This window comes from Fusarium musae, chromosome 4 (assembly GCF_019915245.1).
Source record: "Fusarium musae strain F31 chromosome 4, whole genome shotgun sequence".
NCBI lineage: Eukaryota > Fungi > Ascomycota > Sordariomycetes > Hypocreales > Nectriaceae > Fusarium > Fusarium musae.
Genome location: NC_058390.1, coordinates 3017215 through 3040809, shown reverse-complemented (window position 1 = coordinate 3040809; position 23595 = coordinate 3017215). Strand labels below are relative to the sequence as shown.

General features: G+C 48.8%; 7 protein-coding genes across 7 annotated transcripts; 3 read left to right on the top strand and 4 right to left on the bottom strand.

The window, feature by feature from the left end:
- Positions 1 to 541: 541 nt before the first annotated feature.
- J7337_005848 (uncharacterized protein) lies at positions 542 to 978 on the bottom strand (the record flags this gene model as incomplete). Its single annotated transcript, XM_044823520.1, has 2 exons — positions 542 to 860; positions 935 to 978. 2 exons carry the CDS (start codon positions 976 to 978, stop codon positions 542 to 544), a joined length of 363 nt encoding a protein of 120 aa, XP_044682011.1.
- Positions 979 to 2072: 1094 nt separating this feature from the next.
- On the top strand, positions 2073 to 4164 carry GYP1 (GTPase-activating protein; the record flags this gene model as incomplete). Its single annotated transcript, XM_044823519.1, has 4 exons — positions 2073 to 2125; positions 2466 to 2914; positions 2971 to 3854; positions 3907 to 4164. The coding sequence occupies 4 exons, from the start codon at positions 2073 to 2075 to the stop codon at positions 4162 to 4164; spliced, it is 1644 nt and encodes a 547-aa protein (XP_044682010.1).
- A 584-nt stretch (positions 4165 to 4748) lies between these two features.
- J7337_005846 (uncharacterized protein) lies at positions 4749 to 6431 on the bottom strand (the record flags this gene model as incomplete). Its single annotated transcript, XM_044823518.1, has 1 exon — positions 4749 to 6431. The coding sequence occupies one exon, from the start codon at positions 6429 to 6431 to the stop codon at positions 4749 to 4751; it is 1683 nt and encodes a 560-aa protein (XP_044682009.1).
- Positions 6432 to 9978: 3547 nt separating this feature from the next.
- Positions 9979 to 10895, top strand: J7337_005845 (uncharacterized protein; the record flags this gene model as incomplete). Its single annotated transcript, XM_044823517.1, has 3 exons — positions 9979 to 10021; positions 10126 to 10300; positions 10391 to 10895. The coding sequence occupies 3 exons, from the start codon at positions 9979 to 9981 to the stop codon at positions 10893 to 10895; spliced, it is 723 nt and encodes a 240-aa protein (XP_044682008.1).
- Positions 10896 to 11413: 518 nt separating this feature from the next.
- Positions 11414 to 12535, bottom strand: J7337_005844 (uncharacterized protein; the record flags this gene model as incomplete). Its single annotated transcript, XM_044823516.1, has 1 exon — positions 11414 to 12535. One exon carries the CDS (start codon positions 12533 to 12535, stop codon positions 11414 to 11416), a length of 1122 nt encoding a protein of 373 aa, XP_044682007.1.
- A 48-nt stretch (positions 12536 to 12583) lies between these two features.
- On the bottom strand, positions 12584 to 17128 carry J7337_005843 (uncharacterized protein; the record flags this gene model as incomplete). The annotated part of the gene is made up of 2 exons (XM_044823515.1): positions 12584 to 13461; positions 14143 to 17128. 2 exons carry the CDS (start codon positions 17126 to 17128, stop codon positions 12584 to 12586), a joined length of 3864 nt encoding a protein of 1287 aa, XP_044682006.1.
- A 3955-nt stretch (positions 17129 to 21083) lies between these two features.
- On the top strand, positions 21084 to 22411 carry J7337_005842 (uncharacterized protein; the record flags this gene model as incomplete). The annotated part of the gene is made up of 4 exons (XM_044823514.1): positions 21084 to 21170; positions 21227 to 21274; positions 21476 to 21920; positions 21981 to 22411. The coding sequence occupies 4 exons, from the start codon at positions 21084 to 21086 to the stop codon at positions 22409 to 22411; spliced, it is 1011 nt and encodes a 336-aa protein (XP_044682005.1).
- Positions 22412 to 23595: the final 1184 nt, after the last annotated feature.

Genomic DNA, 23595 nt, shown 5'->3' with positions numbered 1-23595 from the left:
GGCCTCGAGCGCTATTCGCTGCGAATCTCGCTATAGCACTCGAGAGTGTTTACCACTCCCGTCGGTTCAATAAGATCTCTGCGACTGAGGGCTATGGACGACTCAAGTAGTAGTGTCTTTCGTCTGGACTAGTGCCGAATGATTCATCCTGGGATGTCCGTCCACAGGGCGTATCCCAGTACCGATTGTGACATCCTCCTCTTCCTCTCATAGCCCATAGATAATAGCAGCGGACTCGCCTCAACTGGTTATATCTCTTGATCCATACATCCTCTTGAATGAGCAATGGCAACTCCTCCAATCTGAATCTTTGCCGTTTGACGTCTCCGATAGCAAAACCTCTTTTTCTTAATTTGACCACGACCATCTCTAGCCAAGCCAAGTTCCGAAATGTATGCAAATGCTACATCGATGGCCACTACTACGTGGCAACGTGGCAGTTGCCATGAGGATTCAGGATTGTAAACACGCAAGGCGAACCGTGATATTCTCGCAAGAGCGAATTCAGGAAATGTAATCACAATGCAGAAACAACATAGACTTACCCATCTTCTTTGGCACTCGCCTTGTGTACGGTTCCGTATGGAGGCGTTGGAGCATCGTCATGCATATCAGCCTGGCCTGTGTGACCGGATGCGCCGTATCCTCCTCCTCCACCGAGATTGAAGTCGACATCGTCGTCGTCGTCATCTTGATCTTGAGTCATGTGTTCATCACCTCCAGTTTCCTGATGTTGCTGCATCCCGTTATGGTCATCATTGTCGTTGTTGTGAATGTTAGTAGGAGGCTGAACGTCTGGGGCAGGGGGGGCTGCTGCAGCGGGAGCAGACGCGGGCTTTGCGGCATCGTTGTCATCGTAGCTGTCCAAGAGTCAGTATCCTAGGTAGACGCACACACTGTCTATGCTCGCGCTCATGTTGCGACGGATACTTACAGGTCGGCGAAGAGATCATCCTCGAAGTTCTCAGGCTCAGTCATGGCGACGGTTGAGGTTTGGCGCGCGTTCGTGATAACCAAGTTCGAAAGCTGAGGGAGCGCGAAAGAAGCGAACGACGAATTTCGGGCACTCGACACTAAAAAGCTATAATGGGTGAGTGAACAAGGGCAAGTGAGAAGGGATGCGCAATTGATATTGAGAAATAAGTCGAATCAAAAGTCAAAGAAAAGGAAGATGAGGCGACTGAACCATGAAGGTAAAGAAAGGTGCTAGGTTATCGAGTCGTGGAGCTAAAGCCTAACGGACCTTACTGACTAAGCCAAAGATGAACCAATCAGAAATCAGCACCACCAGTTACAAACCAGCAAGAACCTGAGTCCTTGGGGGGTCTTTTCAAAACCCAAATGCCAACATCACTGAGATCTGGAAGATAATGAAAGAACTTGTAGATGATATTCAAAATTGAAGTCTGGCCTACCAATTGAGAGTATTTTGCCCTTACAGATTCATGCTTCTCTGTTACAACCCCTAAATTCCCCTGTACATACTCTCCAAGTTCCATTGTGAAGAAGGCTGCCTTGTTCTTTGGGCATTACATGGAAAGGGAGGTTCTGTTAATCTGGCTCGAACCGCATGCGCTCGTTGGTGAGGTGCAGTTATTCGTACTCCGTAACAAGGCTCGTACCGCCTCGCCTGTTGGGCGAGGAATCAGCCCAGTGGCCTGGCAGCTGAGCTCAGGCCACAGGGTTAAGGTACACAGTCCTCAATTAGCAGATACCCCCGCTATGAACCCGTCCGAACCCGCTATTTCCAAGCCATGGTAGTGCTGTTTGCGGGGTGATCTCGTGGTTGAGCCAGGGCAGCCTAATTAAGCCCGTTTCCATTATGTTTGATCGATCCATAGTAGAATAGGTCGACCAACCCAACCTACTGACTTTCTTGCACTTCACAACATCATTGCGTCGCGTTACACCGCAGCATGTGAAATACCTTCCAAGGCTCTTTTACACGGCCTCCTTTCCTCTTCAGCGAACCATGTGGTCGTCATCCGGGAGCGGCAAGAAGCCCGCGCAATCTGTAAGTCATGACTATCAGCGTTGAAGCTCTCTGCTCTGTACTCACGAGACTCGACGTAATGGCGCCCGCCTCTGCTAACAGCCCCACCGCCCCAGGAGATGGTCCAAGTCGGTACGTTCAGCGAGGAGTTGTGAGATGTCGAATATTTGCTGATATAAGCTCGATTGCTTCGAGGCAGACCGATCAGAGTATGTATTCGCTGATATCGAGTTCCATACCCTCCAAGCTTGTGCGCTGAAGCTTATACAACTAGGTCCGTATCGCCATTTTGGAGACCGCCACCACGAGACAGCTCTACCCCAAAGAGAAACATCACGTCGCCCACAGGCCATGGCTCAGGTCTTGTTGTTGGCGCCTCATATTCGCATGCGGATATGCTCAAGTTTGACTCCTTGTTCGTTGCCTTGGCCCTGCTCAATGCTTAGTTCGTGTTGCTGATGTCAATTGCCAGAAACCTCTCCAACTCATCTCGACCACGAACACCTCCTTCTTCTTCTTCAGCTAAGATCCGGATTCAAGAAGCTTCTCCACCGCCGAGGACCACGCCTGGAAAGAATGGTTCACCTCCATACAAGAGCTATATCAACTTTCTCTCCAATACAAACGATGACTGGAAAGCAGATGAGGACGACATGATGGGCTACGAGGATGACGATGGGGATGACTTTGGTTTGCCAAGTTTGTCGAGTATGAAGAGAAGAACACGGCGCATCGCCACACAGAACAAGGCCGAATCAAGCACATTATCACCGACAACAGAAGGGCCTCCTAATGCTCTCTCGGCGAGACGATACTCAAATAGTGCCGACATCGCAATAGAGCGACCGGCGCCCACATATCCCATGCCCAAAAAGAGTGAGGGGAAGATTCTTCGGCCTCAGTATAAAGAAATCTTAAAAGGTTTGCTGATCACACTTCAAAGCGCTGTCGCATAAGGCACTGACGATGACTATCAGACCCCGCCAACGCTCTGCATCTCATCAACTATCCTACGGTTCCTGCCAATGCCACTCCCAAGGAAGCCGATGCCATAAACTCCCGAATTACACGTATTAATAAGTTTAAGAAGCTCTTACAAGCGTCCACTATTTCACTGCCTGACTTGAGGTCACTCGCCTGGTCTGGTGTACCACAAGAGGTGCGCGCCATTACCTGGCAACTCCTCCTCAGCTATCTTCCTGCGAACAGTGAGCGCCGGGTCGCCACCTTGGAGAGAAAACGGAAGGAATACTTGGATGGTGTACGACAGGCATTCGAGAGAGGAGGAAACGCCGCGACCACTGCAGCCAACACAGCCCCAGCCGGCCGAACAAGGGGCCTTGACGAGGCCATCTGGCATCAAATCAGCATCGATGCACCCCGGACAAACCCGCATATTGAGCTGTACAGCTATGAAGCTACGCAGCGATCACTTGAGCGCATTCTGTATGTGTGGGCTGTTCGACATCCTGCCAGTGGCTATGTGCAGGGCATCAACGACCTTGTAACGCCTTTTTGGCAAGTCTTTTTAGGAATTTATATTGGAGATCCTGATATCGAGTCTGGAATGGACCCAGGACAGCTCCCAAAGTCCGTGTTAGACGCGGTGGAGGCCGATTCCTTTTGGTGTCTGACAAAGCTTCTCGATGGTATCCAGGACCACTATATCGTGGCGCAACCAGGGATTCAACGCCAGGTAGCTGCTCTCCGTGATTTAACAGCACGTATAGACGGCAACCTGTCCAAGCATTTGGAAAAAGAAGGCATCGAGTTCATACAGTTTAGTTTCCGTTGGATGAACTGTCTCTTGATGCGTGAGATCAGCGTCAAAAACACAGTTCGCATGTGGGACACTTATCTGGTTTGTCAACAATCATCTGCTGGCAACTCTCCAAAAACTAACTACTTGTCAGGCTGAAGAGCAAGGATTTTCCGAGTTCCATCTATATGTGTGTGCGGCCTTCCTTGTGAAATGGTCAGATAAGCTCCTGAGCATGGACTTTCAGGAGATCATGATGTTCCTCCAAAGCCTTCCCACTAAGGATTGGACGGAGAAGGACATTGAGCTACTCCTGAGTGAAGCTTTCATTTGGCAGTCCCTTTTCAAGGGCTCTGCCGCACACCTAAAAGGCCAACCGGCCCGCGAACCTGTTACCAACCTACAGCTGTGAAGAATCTCGTTGTCTTATACAGAGTTGAATGACCATATGGGAGCGACTTTTGGAGTTGGTTCATAAAGGGCGTGGCATGGAATTGTAGCAATGAGGTATTGCTACAATATATTGGCATCGAAATGAGGATGGGAAGCCATGATCGGCATCTTCCTCGTGTATCTGATTCCTGACTTTACAATCTCGGCAAAGTACGGAGTGTGAGTCTTTGTGGTAGGGTTTGGTATCATACTTATTATCTAGGGTGGATTAGCCCAACTTCCTACAGTCGAGAATTAAGAATTAGAGGACCCCTTCTATTCCATCTCATCCTTATCTTTCATTCATCCAACGTCATTTGTTTTGGGGTATGCCTCAATTACATGATTTTGCCGCCCAAGTATAGAACGTTTTTTAGTCAGTCAAGCGTCTTGAACGCCCCGTATGCCATCCAAATTATCTCAGATATCCAGCCACTCGTAGAGAAACAATCCAACTCCGGAACGCCACGCCGTGAATATTAATATATACGTGAGCACCTAAACCATCCAGTTTGGTGGTGGATCAGTGTGCTGTAAACATGTGCTGTCGAAACTCGACTCAGTTTACCGTATTGAATCCTTTCTGGGCTCTATCAAGTCTCTTATGAATCCAAGCTTCTCGCGATCTTCATCGCAGACTCGAGCCCACTCAAGTAACAGACGCCAAGTGTAAAGACACATGTCTTCGCGACGCAAGACTTGACTGGCCCAGTCTCTTCCCCTCTCAGCGATAAATCGCGCGGCGGTATCCCCGCCGGCTTCTTCATTTGTGAAGAATTCGAGGATGGGGTAAAGGTCTTGAAAAGTATTATCGAAGGGTACAAAGTGAACCCATGGAGTAAGACGGTCGTCATGCCATTCAGCATAGATAGTAGCCTTGAGAGGCATGCTCGAGGAACGTAGGAAGCCACGAAAACGGGCGCTGAATGAATTGCCGTCGGTATCAGGCAAAAATTTGTAGCGGTACTGCTCCTTCATGGCCATATGCTTCAATTCACGATAATAAGGGGTGACAGGATCACAGCCAACTTTTTCACATAGAAGACGTTTGAATCCGCAGTCAGAGATCTGCATCAACCATTGACCAATGGTTTTGGAGGCGCGATGGGTGCTGTTGTAATGGTCGGGAGTTGGCAGTTGAAATGTCTTGGGCTTGACGCCTCGATGCTCAACACTGTCAACATATGTGCCATTCAGCATCTGGATAAGACGGTGACGATGGAAGCGATGCCAGACATCAGCTCTCGGCTCACCACCAGAAGCATCACCTCTCCAAACAACACCGGTTTTCTTGGCGTGCCATGCTGGACCCATCTTCTCCCCTCCAGAATAGAATTCGTCGGCAGTAAGGTACATGGCGCCAGGGATGAGGATCTCGTTGTTCATAGGAAGCTTAGATCCGCCAAACAATGGGATCAATTCGGTAGAAGTAGACAAACTGAGAGGCGCAACAAAGCTCCCGTGCATTTGGCGCAGATGTGGTTGTAAACACGGGTCCTGGGCAGCAGTCCAGTTTTTTATATAACCTTTATAAGCGTACTCGGGATTCCAATTTGAGGGATATTCAACGGGAGCCTTAAAGTCTGAGACTTGTTGAACATTGCGTGACGGAGTGTTGGGGTCACACGTCACACGCGCAAGTTCCCAATAGTTAGCTGAGCTATTGTACCAGTAGGGATCGTAAGGCTGAGGTTTTTCGTCGTCGAGCTTGGACAAAGCCTTGAATCTTGTGACGACCTCTTTCATAGGAGCAATGCGCCGATTGTCGCGTTCTTGTTCGACAAATTTGGATAATTCGTCGAAAGGAACAAGAAGTCGAGGTTCATCCATGTAGTTAATTGGCATGTCGACGTCGGGCAAATCCTTTGCAAACTCTCCGACGAGTTTGGTCCATAGTTCAAGCCATGGCACACGACCGGTTGCATCGCCAACACCGGTGGCCACGCCATTGCGAACTTTCACGACCCAATGCCAGGCGGATGCGCGCCTGGCTAAGGTGTGAGCGTCAAGCGCCCAATATGGAGCCAAATCCTTGTATATACGATCGAAATAATCCTCAACCACAATGCTGTTGGAAGCGAGTGCAGCCTCCATCCACTTATCGAAGCCTGGTGGCGGGTGACGTCCTCGGCGGGCGCGATAACGCTCAGCAGCATCATAAAGATTATGGCTTCGTTTTGAAAGGAGGCCCTCATGGCGAGCGCGGGCATCTGCCATGAGCTTCTTAATCGGATGTTTTGGGCCCATAGTGACTGGGCCTTTAGGTTCTGTCACATCCCAGCCCTGGCTGCTGGTCCATAATATATAATTGGTGATAGCGAAGCATATAAGAAATAGGGTGCTGAGGTAGCGGAAGACTAATCGAGAGGGCCAGTTCGATAGCCATTGTTTGAACCGAGGCCACATCATGGCCACGGATATAATGCAAGATAATGCAGGAGCCGGAGGAGTCGGAGAGTCTATGCGCGCCACGGAGGAGCGGTAAAACGAAGCATCGACGGACGAATGCAAGCTCAGAGAGCGTAGCCAGAGTGCATTTTAAAGCAGGATATTATTCGGACTTGCGACGGAGAAAGATATGTTCGAGGTTGCTCTTGGTAAGAATTCGAGGGATCGCGGCGGCTTTTGTCGCAGGAAGAGATGTAGGAGCAGGAGTAGATTAACAGAAGAAATCAAGAGGAGAGGAAAGGTAGAGAAGGGTGAGATCAGACAAGTGACGTGAGAATTGGTGAGTTGAGGTTGTGGTGTTGAGAAAGGTCAGGTGGAACGGGAACGATTTCCAGACAAGTACCTGCCCTGTCGAGGTGGAAACTGGAAATCGCCGGGAAGTCGCAAGTCAAATCCAAGAACTGGTCCTGAGTGGAGGGGGGCGTTGGAGCGTGGAGAAGTTACTTGGAGATTTGCGGAGCCACCAGTATGCTATCTACCTAACTTGAGCAAGGTGCTATAAAGCCAGGGTAGTGGTATCGGAGCTTCGTTGTTGTAGAGGCTGTCGATTGAAGAGACCAGGATTCGAGGAGACAGAAAGAGACTTAGGAACATCGCCAGGCTTTCCCTCCAGTTCTTGTCATTCTAAGGCGAGGGGTCGAAGTTGTGTCTCATAAGTATCCAAACTCTAGCCAGATCCTCTACATGTTAGCCACCATATGAAGTCCGCTTCTATGGACATGTATCATACTACATTTTCTGAGCTAGGTAAGTTAGAACTTCGCTTCAGGGGAGCACCATGTACCGAACAGTTAATACTGTTTCCGAGTGAGTGTAGAGGGTCTTGAAGGCGTGGCCAAGAAGCATAATTAGGTTGTTTCATGTGATTCAGCAACACCCAAGGTCCCAAAGTCTAACCTAAACCTTGGACTTGTTATCCCTTGATATTCGCATTTGTCAAGTCTTGGTCTCTCACAACACTTTCCACGTAGTACTACCCACCCTTGAGATGCGCCCACCTTCCGCAGGAGGTGATGAAGTGATAGTCGGCAGCCAGAAAGGGGGAACCAGAGTCTCAGAACGGAAACTACTGTCCTGCCCGCCTCTAGCCATTAGCGGGGTGGCTTGGCAGTCCATGTTAGTGATCGCACGCCGGATTCTATCCACTAACTTTCGTCTGGAATGCTATTTATGTCCTTAGCAAGTACCCAAGATAACTACCCATCAATCGAGTCCACGTCCCTTGTGAATCTTTTATTTACCTATGTATTGCGAATCTCTTAAAATCGATCTTGTTATTGTGATGATAAGATGTTAACTAACATCAGCATCTTCACTATGGACTACCTCGGATACACCTTGGTGCATATCAAATTAGTCGCGTCTAGTTCTTGCTTTGGCGCGTGGCTGGCTGGCTGACTTTTATCCATTTGCATACGCAAAGTGACATAATAGCGGATGACGAGGAACGTGTAAACGTAACCATAAAATGTCTCTCGTTCGCACTACACTATGTGCGGTGCCTGTACTCCCGCCCGTACGGAGTATTTGTTCAGGGTTCAATGTTAAGCATTCTGGTAGCCATGAAAACCACCCTTGGTAATGCTTGTCACTTTTAGTTAGCCGACATTCAGTCCGAAAGTGAACGATTAGCAGCTGTCATATAATATGTAAATCACTTTACGGGTCTAGCAACGGTCATTACGGTCAGACATGATATGTGCAGACGCACAGTCTCTTTCATATCCCTGTGTGTTAGTATACCCTTGAGCGGCGGGTCGATGCGGGCAGCAACTGGGACTGCAAACATGGATGATTAAATAAATCAAACAAGCGAACCCACTTGATTCCGGAAACTGAAAGACTCAATTGGCTCTTCCTTTAATTGTAAAGATCTGAAATGAAATCACTGTGACCTACATTACGTTTTGTGCATAACCGACCTGTGATTGAAGATGCAGTTATCCCCGGCTCCGAAATGACAACCCCTGTCACTGATCCAGGTCAACTCATTTGTTTAGTTTAACCGCTGGAGCCAACCACGAACTGGTTTTCACAAACTTTGTGCCAGTAGCCAACGAACAACCCCCTTTCTCGCGTGGTAAGGGAGGAAAACTCTGGGGAAGATCTTCCGAGTAGCTTTATTAGTTTATTTTTATCGTATATCTAAATTACGAGCGAGACGATTATTATTCCCTCCTTGCTTGATTGACTGATAATCGATCAAAAATCGTAACTAATAGATGCTTGGCCCGAGACGAGAAGTCAAAAGCTCAGCTACAGTTAGAACAAAACCAAGAAGCAACACGCAAACGATATTGGCTTGGAAACCAACAATGTTGCCTTATAGTCTTATGGTTTTCAACCCCTTGATCAGACCCGGAATAAATATTTCATACTTTCCTACCGAATCTCCTTTAAATTCATTGATTATCCCAAATTCTTCTAGCTTGATATTCACATCGAAATTCTCCGTATACTAGGACAGCCAGACATAATCACCACCCCAGCAGCTCAGTTATTATCAACCAAGGTTGGCAACTTCTAGCTAGCAGGGTAAAAACATTTCTGAAATATATTTTTTGGCACAATCAAGGCAAACATCAAGGATGACAATAGCCGTATCAGAAGTCTCTAAATTTCATACCGGGGCCAATATAAAGGCGAGAACAATGGAAATATCCGTACAGCTTCTTGCATTTTCGAAACCCTGACATGTTGATACATCTGAGTAGGTAGGAGTCAACCCAAGATCTATTGCTAATAAGACAGTAACACTTCCATCTCCTTGCCCAAGCAATCAAGACACAAATCAACGAACACCAAGTATTCGCCACTGGCTTTAAGAACAAGAACACTAAATTTCAGTTCAGTTCATGTCGATTGGAGAGAATTCGCCTACTTCCCGTCCAGTGGTCTAGAGGTAATGTGAACGTCATGGACTTGGGAGCGTGAAACGTTCTGAACCCAATGACAGACCGTAAGGCAAAATGATTCCCATTGAAAAATTCAACCAAAAACAGCTCTGAAAATTTCGAAATTTCTTCTCTACCATCGCAGGAATAACTTCCAAAAGTCAAATTCCTTTCGACATCTGTCTTTCTCATAGCCAAGGTCGCCCGAGGTTATCACCAGAAGAGGTGCCCCACCACGTCGGCTAATCCACGGCTTTCAGAAGTCCATCTCAGCCAATCAGAATTGTCTTATTCCAGGTCGGCAAGCAAAGAGGCGAATCATTCAACATCAACCAAGAAAGCTTCGCTCCGCCAACGCCGTCAACCACGCTCGCGCCAATCTCCCCTCTTCAGGCCCTCTGATATCGTGCGATCGAGGTTCGCTCCTCTGCCGAATCGTTCTCTCGCCCAAAATGCTCTCTTCCACGCGGTCCGCGGCTTCAATGGCCCTCCGAGGTGCGTGCCTTGAACTCTTCCGGCCAGGCGGGCTTTATAGCTCGGACAACGAATTCGATCATCGCGACGCCAATACATATTACTGACTTTACTTGTCACAATAGTCAAGCCTACAACTGCCATTGTTCCTTTCAGAACTACCGCTGCCGCCTTCACGACCAACTCTCGCCGCGATGCGAGCGCCCTCCAGACTCACTCCGCAACTGGTGTAGGAAAGGTTCGCAGAGAGGTTCCGCTGCCCAGCGAGGTTGCTCCCAAGGGTGCCTTGCAGTATGCGCTGTATGTTGTTCCTTCGACCTTTGCTTGTGTCAAGAAAATCGCAATCGTCACCTAAATACTGGACCAGCACTAACCTGTTCCATTCAACAGAACCACACTTGATGCCGTCACCAACTGGGCTCGTCAGTCGTCCCTGTGGCCCATGACCTTCGGTCTGGCCTGCTGTGCCGTCGAAATGATGCATCTCTCTACCCCCCGATACGATCAGGATCGCCTCGGTATTATTTTCCGTGCCTCGCCACGACAGTCCGATGTCATGATTGTTGCTGGAACTCTCACAAACAAGATGGCTCCTGCTCTTCGACAGGTTTACGATCAGATGCCTGATCCCCGCTGGGTCATTTCCATGGGTTCGTGCGCTAATGGTGGTGGATACTACCACTACAGCTACTCTGTCGTCCGAGATATGTCCCCCAACTCCCCCCTTCGTTCATACAGTCCGTCTAACTCCCAGGCAAGGGCCGATAGAGTAGTACCGGTCGATGTATATGTTCCTGGCTGTCCTCCTACAAGCGAGGCTCTGATGTACGGGATTTTCCAGCTCCAGCGCAAGATGAGGAAGACGAGAATCACACGCCACTGGTATAGAACCTAAGAATTCGGGATGGAGATGTCATGAGGGGAACTATTAGAGGCACATGTTTGTAGATGGATGATGCTGAGGTCACGCAGTCTGTCTAAGCTGTATCGTTACTCAATATTCAAATCGGTTCTTAAGTCTTTGTGATTATGACTTGTCTCGTAAGGCATTGCCACATGAATTAAATACTTATGAATATTTGGAGGACATAATAACGGTTACTTGCGTCAATATCTAAATTAGTAGATAACCCTTGAATTGTAGACAATATCAAGTCTGTGACGTCGCAGTCAAAATGTGCAGAGGTTGTCACGAATTACAAGTCACACATTAATGAAAGTAGTCCTGTAAGGTCATGATTATTGGTGCGAATCTATCGTAGAAAATATAATCTTCTCTCAATCCATACCGTCATTTGCCTCACAAATTGCTGTCTTCTGTCAATCCTTAATACCATCACCAATTTTAATTCATCCGTTCCTTCAACCGTCACCAATTTGAGTCACTGTCAGCATATGTGTAGTGACTGTCGACTAGTTGTCGACCATAGACCTGGCATTAAACACTTTCCAAGCTTCCTTGAACGCCCGAGGATCGTCGTCCTTCTCAATTCGAGGCTTGACTCGACCACCCCTGCCTTTACTGCCCTTGTCGCGCTTGAGATCCGACATCATCATTGCTGTGTTGGCGCGGATATTGCGTTTGATTCCGTCGTCAGCCATGATCTTGTCTTGTTCATAGTGAGAGATCGCATCCTCTTCAGCTCGTGGACAGTGCCGGGTTGCGTGACGTTCATTGCATCGAACACAATAAGGTGTGTGAGGGCACTTGGACGCGTCGTGACCTGGCTGTATACAGTTCTCGCACATGATGGAGAAGTCAACCTTGGTGTTGATTTTGATAATCGACTGACGTTCTCCCAAGTGTTCGATCAGTAGCGAAAACGGAGCTCGTGTGCAGTCAACATCGAGACCTGGTCCCATGATGACGGTACCTAGTTTCGCTCGACTCATGGCAACATTGAGCCGTTTGTTATCGTTGATGTGTCCGATTCGCTTGTTCGTGCGGACAAGGTCGGCGAACGCGACATCAGCCTCAAAGCTTGGAGATTCATCGATAGTTCGAACATCGACGAGTTCCTTAGGCAGTTCAGCTTCATTCACTTGCTCCAGAAGTCCTTGGTACATGTTCTTCTGCGCTTTGTAGCTAGTGATGATCAGGACAGAACCGCGTCGTACTGGGAAAGCCGAGTTTTGGATGTCATCTGCGTTTAGGATCTTTCCGTCACGGTACAGCTGAATAATTGTCTGGATGACGAAGTTCGCATTGAAACGGTTGTTGAATGAGAAACCGACAGATGCCTCATTTGCGCCTCTCTTGGTGCGTAGCATGAAGGTATTAGAGCGAGCGCCGAATGTTGTCTTGGCCCAATCACTGAATGATTTAGTCGCTTCGGTGGCTTGACGGTGGACAATAGTCATATCCCGGCCGTAGAATGCCTCGATAACAAATTCGGCGGCATGGCGTCTGGCACGAAAGTTGCGCTTCAGGACAAACGTCACGTTCCCAGTCTCTTCCATTCGCTCAAAGAGACTGACTTCTCGCTGCGGGCTATACACTGACTTGTAGTCTTCTTGACCATAAGCGAGCGCCATGGGAGAGAATTGATTAGTATCGCCGACAAAAATGCTTAGTGAATTCTGCTAGAATGACTGAAGCATGAGCGATGTAGTCTCGTTGAGTCGCGCAGCCTCATCAACGACAATAAGGTGTGGTGTCCATTTAACATGGGCGGCGAGCTCTGCCAGAGCGACAGGTGTACCGCAGACCATGTCAACATCATCAATAGCGGCACTCATAAGCCCTTGAAAAGCCTCCTCATGCTTGGGCTTGTTCAGTGCATAGCGGTCAGGGTCATTAAGTAACTCATTCCAGGCATCATGAACATCAGACCATTTCTTGGGGTCCTCAATAGCCTTGGATCGTGCGTACTCGGACAGCGAACACTTGACTTGTGTGGGAGACTTCTCTTTGAATACCCGCTGAGAAAAGGCATTGGTGTGTTTCACAAGAGCTACCATTGAGCGATTGGCAGCGGCATTCACTGATGTGTCTGTCTGTTTTGGCTCGATGTCATCTCTGACACGCTTGAGATTGCCCATCTCTAGGGCCCAGGGTTGAACGCGAACAACCAGCTTGTCGGGGATTTGCTCAATAGCACGAGAGACAGCATCATCAACCAACTTGTTATGGCCAGCAGTCCATGCAATTCGAGTCTTGGTAGATGCTTGAGTAGTGACATCCTTGACAGGTGTGTCAACCTGGAAGACGTCAGGGACTTTGAGATCTGTAGAGTTTGTCGTCGAATGACCTGGAACTTCATCCCAGACCTCTTCGTTGTCCTCAGGATTGCTTGTCAGGAAGTCCGCAGGCTGAGTGTCGGCGACGAGTTGGGCATCGGCGTTCCAAGTAAATCCATTGCTAGTAATAGTTTCATTGGCAGTGGTTATCTCGCCAGTAGAAGTGGTACCCCACTTATCAGTAGCGTTGATAGCGTTAGTCTTGCTAGTAGAAGCAGTGCCTAAGTTATCAGTAGTACCCCATTTATCAGTAGTATTAATAGTATTAGTCTTGCCAGTAGAAGCAGTGCCTAAGTTATTAGTAATACCCTATTTATTAGTAGCATTAATAGCGTTAGTCTCGCTAGTAAAAGCAGTGCCTAAGTTATCAGTAGTACCCTATTTATTAGTAGTATTAATAGCGTTAGTCTCGCCAGTAGAAGCAGTGCCTAAGTTATTAGTGGTACCCCATTTATCAGTAGCGTTAACAGCGTTAGTCTCGCCAGTAGAAGCAGTGCCTAAGTCATCAGTAGTACCCCATTCATCAGTAGCGTTAATAGCGTTAGTCTTGCCAGTAGAAGCAGTGCCCAAGTTATCAGTAGTACCCTATTTATTAGTAGCGTTAATAGCGTTAGTCTCGCTAGTAAAAGCAGTACCTAAGTTATCAGTAGTACCCTATTTATTAGTAGCGTTAATAGCGTTAGTCTTGCCAGTAGAAGCAGTGCCTAAGTTATTAGTAGTACCCTATTTATTAGTAGCGTTAACAGCGTTAGTCTTGCTAGTAGAAGCAGTGCCTAAGTTATCAGTAGTACCCTATTTATCAGTAGTATTAATAGCGTTGGTCTTGCCAGTAGAAGCAGTGCCCAAGTTATCAGTAGCGTTCTTAGAATCATCGGAGGTATTAAGCGTAACACTTTCCCAACCTTCGCTGGAGAAGTTGGCGGTTTCGTCGGTAAAAGCATCCTTGACGATGGCACGAGCGATGTTCGCAGTATCAGATAGTGCTTCCTTGACAACCGACAACGCCAGAGTGGTTTTGCCAGAGCCTGGACCACCAGACAAGAACGCATAGCCGAAGGGGACGACCGAGAGTGCGTTGACAAACTCACGAGCTTCAGCAGTGAATTTTCCCCCTTCAAGTGCCGAAGCGAGACCAGGAAAGGCGCGTAGAAAGCTGTAGACTACAGGCTTGCCTTGGAATGATGTTGTAAAGGACCAGAACTGTCCAGCGATAGACGGGGACGACACCTCAGCTCGACCGTTGAGGCGGAATGGAGTGTCGCACTCAAGTTTCGTTGTCTTTTCTTCCTGAGCGAAGAAGATCTTTGCAAGAAGACTCTTCTTAACCTTAGGCACAGCTCGAACAATCATTTCGGTTTCTGTGTCCTTGTAGCCAGGAGTGAACAAAGACTCCAAGAACTTGTTGATCGGACCAACAGGATCGACTGTTGGTATATCAACCCTGATATAAGGTCTGGCCAGACCAGGGATCCAGTTTTCTTGGCGAGGGACATGCACCTCGAATAACTTGACATTCGCCTCTGTGCCATAAGGAAGTGGAATACACCGAGCACGATATTCAGGGCCATTGGGAGAGCTTTTGCGAAGCATACCGTGACGAGCGTGAGTGTTGACCCATCTATCAATAGCCTGATACCATTCTTCGTCATCTTCATAATTGTCCCGGCGAAGTTGACGTGCGTCCCTCACAGCGGTGGCAATACGTTGCGAATCAGGTACATCAGGGTAGGCTGCCTTGGCTTCATCAGATGCTTCTTTGCGCACAATGAATAGTGTACGGGCAGCGCGCTTGAGAAACGCATTGTCAGCCATATCATCAACATTCTCCTGCAGATAATCGATCCTGCCATTATCCTCACCAGCGGCGTTGATCTCGTTGGTGACATTGTCTCGAACGTTTCTGGCTGTGTGTTCACCAAGATGGAAGTCCTTCAGGATCGATCTGGTGATGGCATTGCGCTCATTCGCAGTCAATTCAGTGGTTGGCAGAGGATGATTGCCAAATGGAGCGTTGAGGGCCATGGTACAGGAATCGCCAATGTCGGGAAGAGCACCAGCAATGTCTGGGTCGACGCTCATGACCATGAAGAATCGAGTGACACAGCCAGTCGCCGCCATACCATACTTCTCCATATCGTCGCTTTCTGGCAGCCATCGAGAGAATGTGTCCTTGATAAAGACGACAGGGAGATGAAGATCATAGAGGTCATTGGTACGCTTGTCCTGCATTGCAAGCTCCTCTCTTGCACCAGCAACTAGTGTAACTGTGCGGTGCTCATTGTCAATAAAAAGATTGGTCTTGGGGACAGGCTTATCCGGGAGCTCTTCCTCGTCAATTTCAGCGATATTGGCAAAGCCCAAGTCCTTGTAATTCAAGTTGCGGCATTTGGCTAGGTACTGAGCGAAAGGATTTGCTAATTGTCGGACATTGTTTAGAATGTCAGGCCAATGTCTCTCAAAGCTTTGTTCTGGGAGGAACCAAAGACCAATAGAAAACAGACTTTCAGTGTCCTTGAACATTTCGCGGACTGCCTTAGCAATAGCAATTGTGGTAGTAGGATGTCGGTCCCAGTCTTTATGAAAGCGGACGTTATTGACAGTGAACACGTCACACTTGTTAAGGTCGACACGAACCAAGCGAACATTCGGTGTGATGATTTGGATCGCCGCAGCTGGCTGCGTAAGATCAGCGTCAACAAGGTAATCAGCATATCCATCGTGACCGGGCTGTCGCGCGAGTCCTTCCATGTCAAAAGCCTCAAATGCGTACAGGGGGCTAAGAGCTGTGTCGTCGGCAGATTCAACGTCAACTAATGTGACATCGTCAAGGACTCTGTCAAGAGGAACGATGATATCCATGAACTTGTCGACGTTGCACAGGTGTCGGATACATAGTTCAATGTGCAAAATAGGTCTTCCAAATTGACCCGCGGACATTCGGGTGCGACAGTGCAAGCCGGGGAATGGACCGATACCCAAACGAGCAATAGTAGCTGCATCAAAGCCAGGGAGAGGTTTGTCGCCAATCGTAACAATTGAATGGAAGAAGTTGGTTGAGTATCGTCCCATCTTGAACACGAGCTCGCCTTGTTTGTCTTTGCTAGGTTCTCCTTTCAGGTTGGCCGCAGCGCCAGTGCGATCAGTGATCTCACGAAAGACAGCTTCCATGGGGTCTTCGATCTGACCTGAAACCGACTCGGCGCGGGGTGCAGAGTTCTCATCACAACCAAAGACCTCAGAAGGGCGCTCCGCATTGTTGCCATATGCAAAAGATCGTCGACGGGAAATCTTAAGCGGAGGGAGCTCGATGCCCGCGACAATTTGACTCTTGGGCGCGGACAATTTGTCCATCACCCATTCAATCATGCGATTATGCTTGTCTACGCGAGATTCGTCCGTGTCTGACATTGCAGAGTGACTTGCAAGGTTGGGATGAGTAGACTCAGCATCAGCAGAGTCATGGGTAGAGTAACTTGCAAGGTTGGGATGAGTAGACTCAGGATTAGCAGAGTCATGGGTAGAGTGACTTGCAAGGCTGAGGCAAGGTGACTCAAGATCATCAGAGTCATGGGTAGAGTGACTTGCAAGGTTGGGATGAGTAGACTCAGGATTAGCAGAGTCATGGGTAGAGTGACTTGCAAGGTTGGGATGAGTAGACTCAGGATTAGAGTCATGGGCAGAGTAATGCTCGCTAGCAGATGACATTCCACGAGCAGACGAGGACCAAGCTGCAGGGTTGTAAGAAGCTTGACCAGACGGAAAGTATTGAGATGTAGAGCTTCGCGGCTGGAAACTTGTTGCAGCAGGGTTCAGGTGCGAGCGCACAGGATGCTTAGGCGGTGCTGATCCTCCGGGGTCACAATGACCCTCGAAAGGCGAGCGGCTCATCTTGAAGTTGCAAGAGTATTCGTTTCAAAGACTTGATGAGAGAAGTGTAGAGGGTAGAGTGAGGGTATTATGATGATTTGTGTGAAGATGTGATGGAGAGGATGAGTGGTGGGAAGATGTGATGGAGAGGATGAGTGGTGGGAAGGCAGAGAAAATTTATGTGTGCGCACAAAAACAATTTCAGAAAATTTCAAATATAAAGGGTTGGCTAGGAAACAATAGAAAGTCGTGGAAATGTGTGGTGGTATCTGACAGTTGTTTGGCAGTCGTTGACAGCCGCTGGCAGTGGCAGGGGGGAAAAAAAGACCCAAACACCAAACCCGAAAATATCGGGGGGCAACGTGGTGATGGACGAGGGTACAGTTAAGTGCGTTTCGTCCGAACGCACTCCTCAAACCTGGTGCAAAGTCTCTTATTGCATGAGGTATACCAGAGACAGTAAGGACGAGTCTCTGGCTCGTGTTGCGTTTTGAACCGACCGACCAGTAATTTCCGTATTTCTGTGTAGATTATCCTCAGGCTGCCGTGGCATATCTGAGCTGGGTTTCGTAATGGGACTTAGTAGAATATTTGCTCTGTGACTGATCTCGGAAATGAATGAAGACAGAATATAAGCGTGAAGGGAGTGAGTGTTTTCGATAGAGATGAACTGGTAGACAAAGCGATAAAGAAATAGCGATAGGCGTGAAGTGAGTCCTTGAGGTAACAGTTTGGTTCGTATAGTAAATATGTTCTGTAGTTGAATTGTCTTGTTGTTGCTGTCGATAAAGAAAATCAAAGGAATTATTCGTGTGAAGAGCATAAAGTACTGTGCGTAGTGGAGGGTATTAGGAGTCGATGTCGGCTGGAACTCTGACTATATCTGGCAATGGCTTGTCAAAAGGTTATGCATGGAGAGTTGCTGGGAGTCCTTACGATTTTTCTCTTGGGCAAAAGTATCTCTGTCAGAGAGATATTGGGTAAAATGAAACTCCGCATTCGATGCCAGCACGAATGCGGTGCGCTTGTTGCGCGCCGGAGGGGACCAGTCTCTTAGGCCCTGTCTTTTACTTATCTAAGATAAGTGGCAATTACCAGAGATAACTCTGGCTGGCTTTGGGTTGCTCAAGAAAAGGAAATCATGACAGCAGAGGTCGAGGCAGTATCAACGACAAAAGCTGTGTGTAAACAAAAGCCAACGGCGGCGAACCAAAATTTGGGCCACAGTAAAAGGGCCATTTCAGGAGCAAGAAGATCATGGTGGTAGTACAGAATTTAAAAAAAAAAATTCAAAAAGAGGATGATGGAACTCTTAAAATAATTACCATGATGAAGTTGAGGTCGATGACGGTACCACGTGACATGTCACTAAGGATTACCTTACCGTGTACTAAGGTACCTACCCACCTACCTTGCAATACGAAAGGTACTAAGGTAGGCACTTCGGCATTTATGTAAGTGGGGCCGCTGTTCCTAGCAAACAGCTCAGTGTTGGGATATTGTATTGTTCCTTGGGCGATACTAATAAGGCAATAAGGTAATTCAGGACTATTATTAAATAACTTCGTGACAAATAAACAGTAAAAGTCACCTGATTGTCAATCACCATGATAAACATGATCCTGATATAACTATATACTGCAGGAGGATTAGCGCGAAGATAGAGGTAACAGCGCACTAGATCACTTAGTCCTCTACTAAGTTAAAGATCTGTAACGGGTTTAAGAGGGTAAGGTCGACCTCCCTAACGCTCTAAGACAACGGGCCGATGTAGTTCAGCGGGGTCGTTGTACCCTATGGTCGTCGAGCTAATTAAGACTGCAATAAAGAACAAGATGTTAACCATCGTCTCGTCGCTCAGGAGGATAGACAGGTAGTGGAACTACCTCTTCTTCTTCTTCTCCCTGGGCTCGACCGCCAATTCAGTGTTTATACGCAAGTCAAGGTGCATCTACTTGTTTAAAAACTTCTCGGGCTTCCTCACCCCGTCATATTTGCCGATGACCGTGATACTCTGATATAGTGCAGATGGCCATCTCGTGTCATTGGTGAACTTTGTCATCGTCAGGGATGCGCCTCGATTTTAACATATTAGAGTCTAAGCTTTTCATCTCTCTACCTGAGCTTGATATAGGTACACGGCAGTAATCAAGACGTCGGATATATTCAAGACAGTCATCTTCATCACTATCTCGTCCTTATAGCCGTCAATAATGTAGCAGACCGGCTTATACCGCGAGAGCTCGTAGCACACTGAATTAAATAACTCCATGGTCGCCACCCGCCTCTTCCCCTTCCTCTTGCAGATATTATAGCAGGTGATAATCGCTATGACCACGCAAGTCCCCTTCGTCAGGAGCGTGATGATCTTCAAGTACTTGTCCACTGTCTGACTCGTGGACGGGTATATCCTTATGGGCTCGTACTCCATGCCCTTATACCAGCCCCATTATGCCGATCATATTGTGGCAGCAGTCGCAGTATATCTCATCTATCTGCATGTGCAACAAGCAGATGGGCTCCCATCTCAACTACAAGATCGTGAGCGACAAACCCGACTTGGACTTCATTGCAGCTGCGTCCCTCACGGTCTCCTCTTCATTCGAGTACTAATTGTAGCCGGGGAATTCGAGCTTTTACAGGATCACACAGCGTGAAAACCAGTAGGAGTAGTCGGCGGTTTTGAAGTCCCAGACGACGACCTAGGCATTGGGTAGTTCATGTCGCCGATAAAGGTCTTGCCCAAGATCATGTTCGAGTCTGTGTATGGCGAGGTGCGTCCCGTAGGAGAACTTCGTCATCACGGTCTTCGGCCACCTGATATTAGACCATGTCCACGAGGTATACTAGTCCAGCCCAAAGCTATTGATCGACCGCACGTCCGCCAAGGACCCGTGTATCGATGCGTAGATGTTCTCCGACAAGCAGGCTAAGAAGTACAATATCACTGCTGTCTCAGTTGGGGTAAGGCCGACTGAGTCTATCTCATCGGTCAACACGGTGACCTCGCAAGCCTTCTTGAGCTCGTGTAGACAGGAGTACCAGTTGGATATACACTTCAAAGAGCTATATAAGGACGATTCCTGGCCATCGAATCATTGAATCTCATGACGAGGGCAGGCTTCTCGTTTGCAGTTACGATTCCTTTATCGTAGTCTCCCAGTAAGGTACAGATCGCTGGGATCTTATTAGTACTATCCCCGTGCTTCTAACAGTAAATGCCTATCTGACAGTCAGCGCTTGTTAAATTCGTGAGGTAGAAGGCAGTCTTATCGATATACAGCGGCGGGGTTGTCCAAAACCCTGATGCTGACAGGCTGCCATCCTACCTAAGGCGAGGCAAATACCTCCGCCGCCTAGCTTGACCCCACCTTCACCAACGTCTTGATCTCCACCGGTGTCTCCCTTAACACCAGCATCGGCGGCTCCTCGTTCAACCCCATCTCGCATCACCTCTTGGAGGCTTCCATCGAGCCCCTATATCTCGTCGCCGTCGAAGTCCGCTTTGATGAGCATGCACAGTTGGAGGGCGATCCTGATACAGTTGACGGACTTGTCGGCGACCCTGACCATGAGCGGTATCGTGCTGTTCGGCCCCCCCCTTTCCCGCTGGTCACTTCGCCGGGAATAGCGGCCAGAATATGCAGTTCTTATCCCCTAACAAGTAGACAAACTTTACATCCTTAAAGACTATGCAGAGAGTATTAATAAACCTCGTGAGCAGGGGCTCGTACTTTAGCCCCTATCCAAAGGTCAAGCTGATCATAGGGATATAATAAATATAAAGCTGTTAATAGGTTAAGTCTTGTTATTCTGCTGCTTTAGAAACCTAAACTGCACCTTTAGCAGCAATCTTATAAACTACTTACTTTAACGGGTTATCGCAGCACATCCCGGTCAGCCGGTAGTAGTCGTCCTTCTTTATATAGTTATACAAAATCTCAAATAGGCACATAATCTCCAGGACGTCAACGAGATGGCGCTCGACAAGTTCTCGTACATTGCAATCGACCCCAACATCGACGTCACGAGGATCAGGAGGCATAAGCATCTGAAGATGATGGTACCCTACGACGTGAACAGGAGTCTGTTCAAGCAGATCATATCAATCACGAACAGGGCCGGGTGCGTGTTGTACTTCGCGGGGAGGTCCGAGGACTTCTTGAGGTAGGCGGACGTGATTACGGCCATGAGCACACACAAGATCCCGACCGTATTTTCGTTCAGCATATCGTACCACATCACGGTCATCAACACATTGACGTCGTCGGGCCTCTCCACGTACGGACGCGGATTCGTGCACGACAACATGCCCATGGACGGGGTCGGCAAGCCACCCGTGACCATGAACGTGGTCAAGACGAGTAGCGGAAGATCATACGTGAACACGACGTTCGGCAAGTCGACATACGAGGAGCCGATCCTGAGGATGCCGTCGGTCGAGAATCTGCGCAGGGTCAAGGACGTGTTCCCGGACGTGTGGTCGGACGTGGACGCGAGTACGGTCGAGATCATGGACAGGGCTGTGCTGATGTACTAGGACGTGTCCGAGGTGTAAAACCTGAGCGTGAGCGGATTGCTCTTCCCATCGTTCATTATGGCCTTGGTCGCGAACTCGTTCAGCTTCAGAGCGCGATTCACGATCGCGGCGGTGGTCTTGGGTGGCTTCGGATGCGGACAGTCGCGGTAGATTCCGGAGCAAACCGAGCACTTGCTGAAGTCCGACAATCCGCTGCTCTGGATAGCGTCAGTCGCGTTCTTGGTGAGGTTCTGCATTATCATCGAGATCAACTCCGTCTCCGACATTCTGGGCGTGCCCGATCTATATCTCCCTCTCGGGACCTCTAATGACATCACGGGCTCGCTCGGATAGTGCTGCTTGAGCACAGGCATGTGCCTGACCTGCATGATCCACGCGATGCCGTAGTTGCACTTGACCGTCCTTATGCATCCGTCGGTGTCTTCAAACTCGATCCTCTCCCCGTCCATGGTCACATACCCCTCCGGGAGCTCGGCCCTGGTGATACGCTCCTCCATGACCGTGATCGTGGAGTCGTTGGTACGCCTCCCCATGGACCTGTCGTACGCGGCCGTGTACATGTTCATCTCTCTTATCCACCCTCCGGGACCTCTCGCGAGCGTCTTCGTGGACACAAGCATGTTCGGCTTGAACTTCTCGCCCGTGACGACATTCTTGATGGTGTACATGTTCTTGTACGGGATGAGAGACCCAACCGAAAACTTGACTCCGCCAGCCCACTAGCTTGTCTCCGATCTCGAGGTTATGCCTGTACAGATACATGATCGCGTTCATGCTACCGTTCTTGTTGACGCACACCCTCACCACTACGGCTCTAGTCGCCGGCTTCCACCAGGGCTGGTCGTAGAGCACTGTCCCGGGCTCTATCACGCCACAAGCTCGCGGCAGGGGGTAGTCGATCACGCCCATCCACGAGAACGACCCCGACTGCGCGAACTCCTCCATGATGTCGCACGCGTCCTCGGTGTTGGTCTGAGTGTTGATGAACGCCAAGACCACGTTCTTGCCGGGGATCACTATCTTGTGCTCGGGCCGGAGCTGTTCATCAACGCGCTCATGAAGTCAGTCACCCTCACAGGCGTGTTGCTCCCCATGGTCACGATCGTAGCTTCACCCTTACTCGATGCAGATGTGCTTCACGAGTCTGCACATATTATAGCTCTGGTACATGCACTCGTCTATCCCGAGGTACACGGCTAGCGCGCGATCCGATTTTCGACCCGAATGCAGACGCGTACGTGATCCCGTCTACGTGATAGTCCGTGAGCGTGTCTGTGGTCGTGTCCTCGTACTGGCCGCGTTCGAGATCCTCCTCGTTTCGTACCCGAACAGCAACTCCGAGACGTAGGTAGTTTATAATGGCTTTATTTAGTTACTTAGTTTATCGTGCCGAAGTTATTGTTATTGCCTCTCGCGAAGCTGTAAGGCATTAAGAATACCATGATATCTGACTCCTTTATTTTACGCCCTAAACAGTTCTCGTCCACGCAGCACGTAGTAGCGTCATCAATGAACTCGACGTCGGGGACTGGTAGATTAATTTTTCAACGTCAATTGACGACCACACGTACCTTGCGGCAAAAGGGGCCAACTCGATCTTCCTGCCGGGGACGATGACTCTCTCTGTCGTCAGTTCGCTCTGGAGGATCGTGTGGAATAAGTAGGACTACTTGTAGTCGTTGTTCTACCTGACGTATCTGTCGTTTTTCTTGTAGTTGCTCATGTCGTCGTATATCTCATCCTACTCCACCTTGCACTCTGTGTGGTAGTTATGGACCTTGACGATGTCCATAGCCCTCGATATCAGCGCATACTTCCCGTCGCTCTTCACTGACCCGCCTATCGGTACCAAGTCGCTCCCGTGCTCTGGCAAGTTGACGCAAATCGACCCCGGGGCACCTCCTTGCGCGTGTCCAGTTTCCACGAGATGTTCTCATAGTAGGACTTG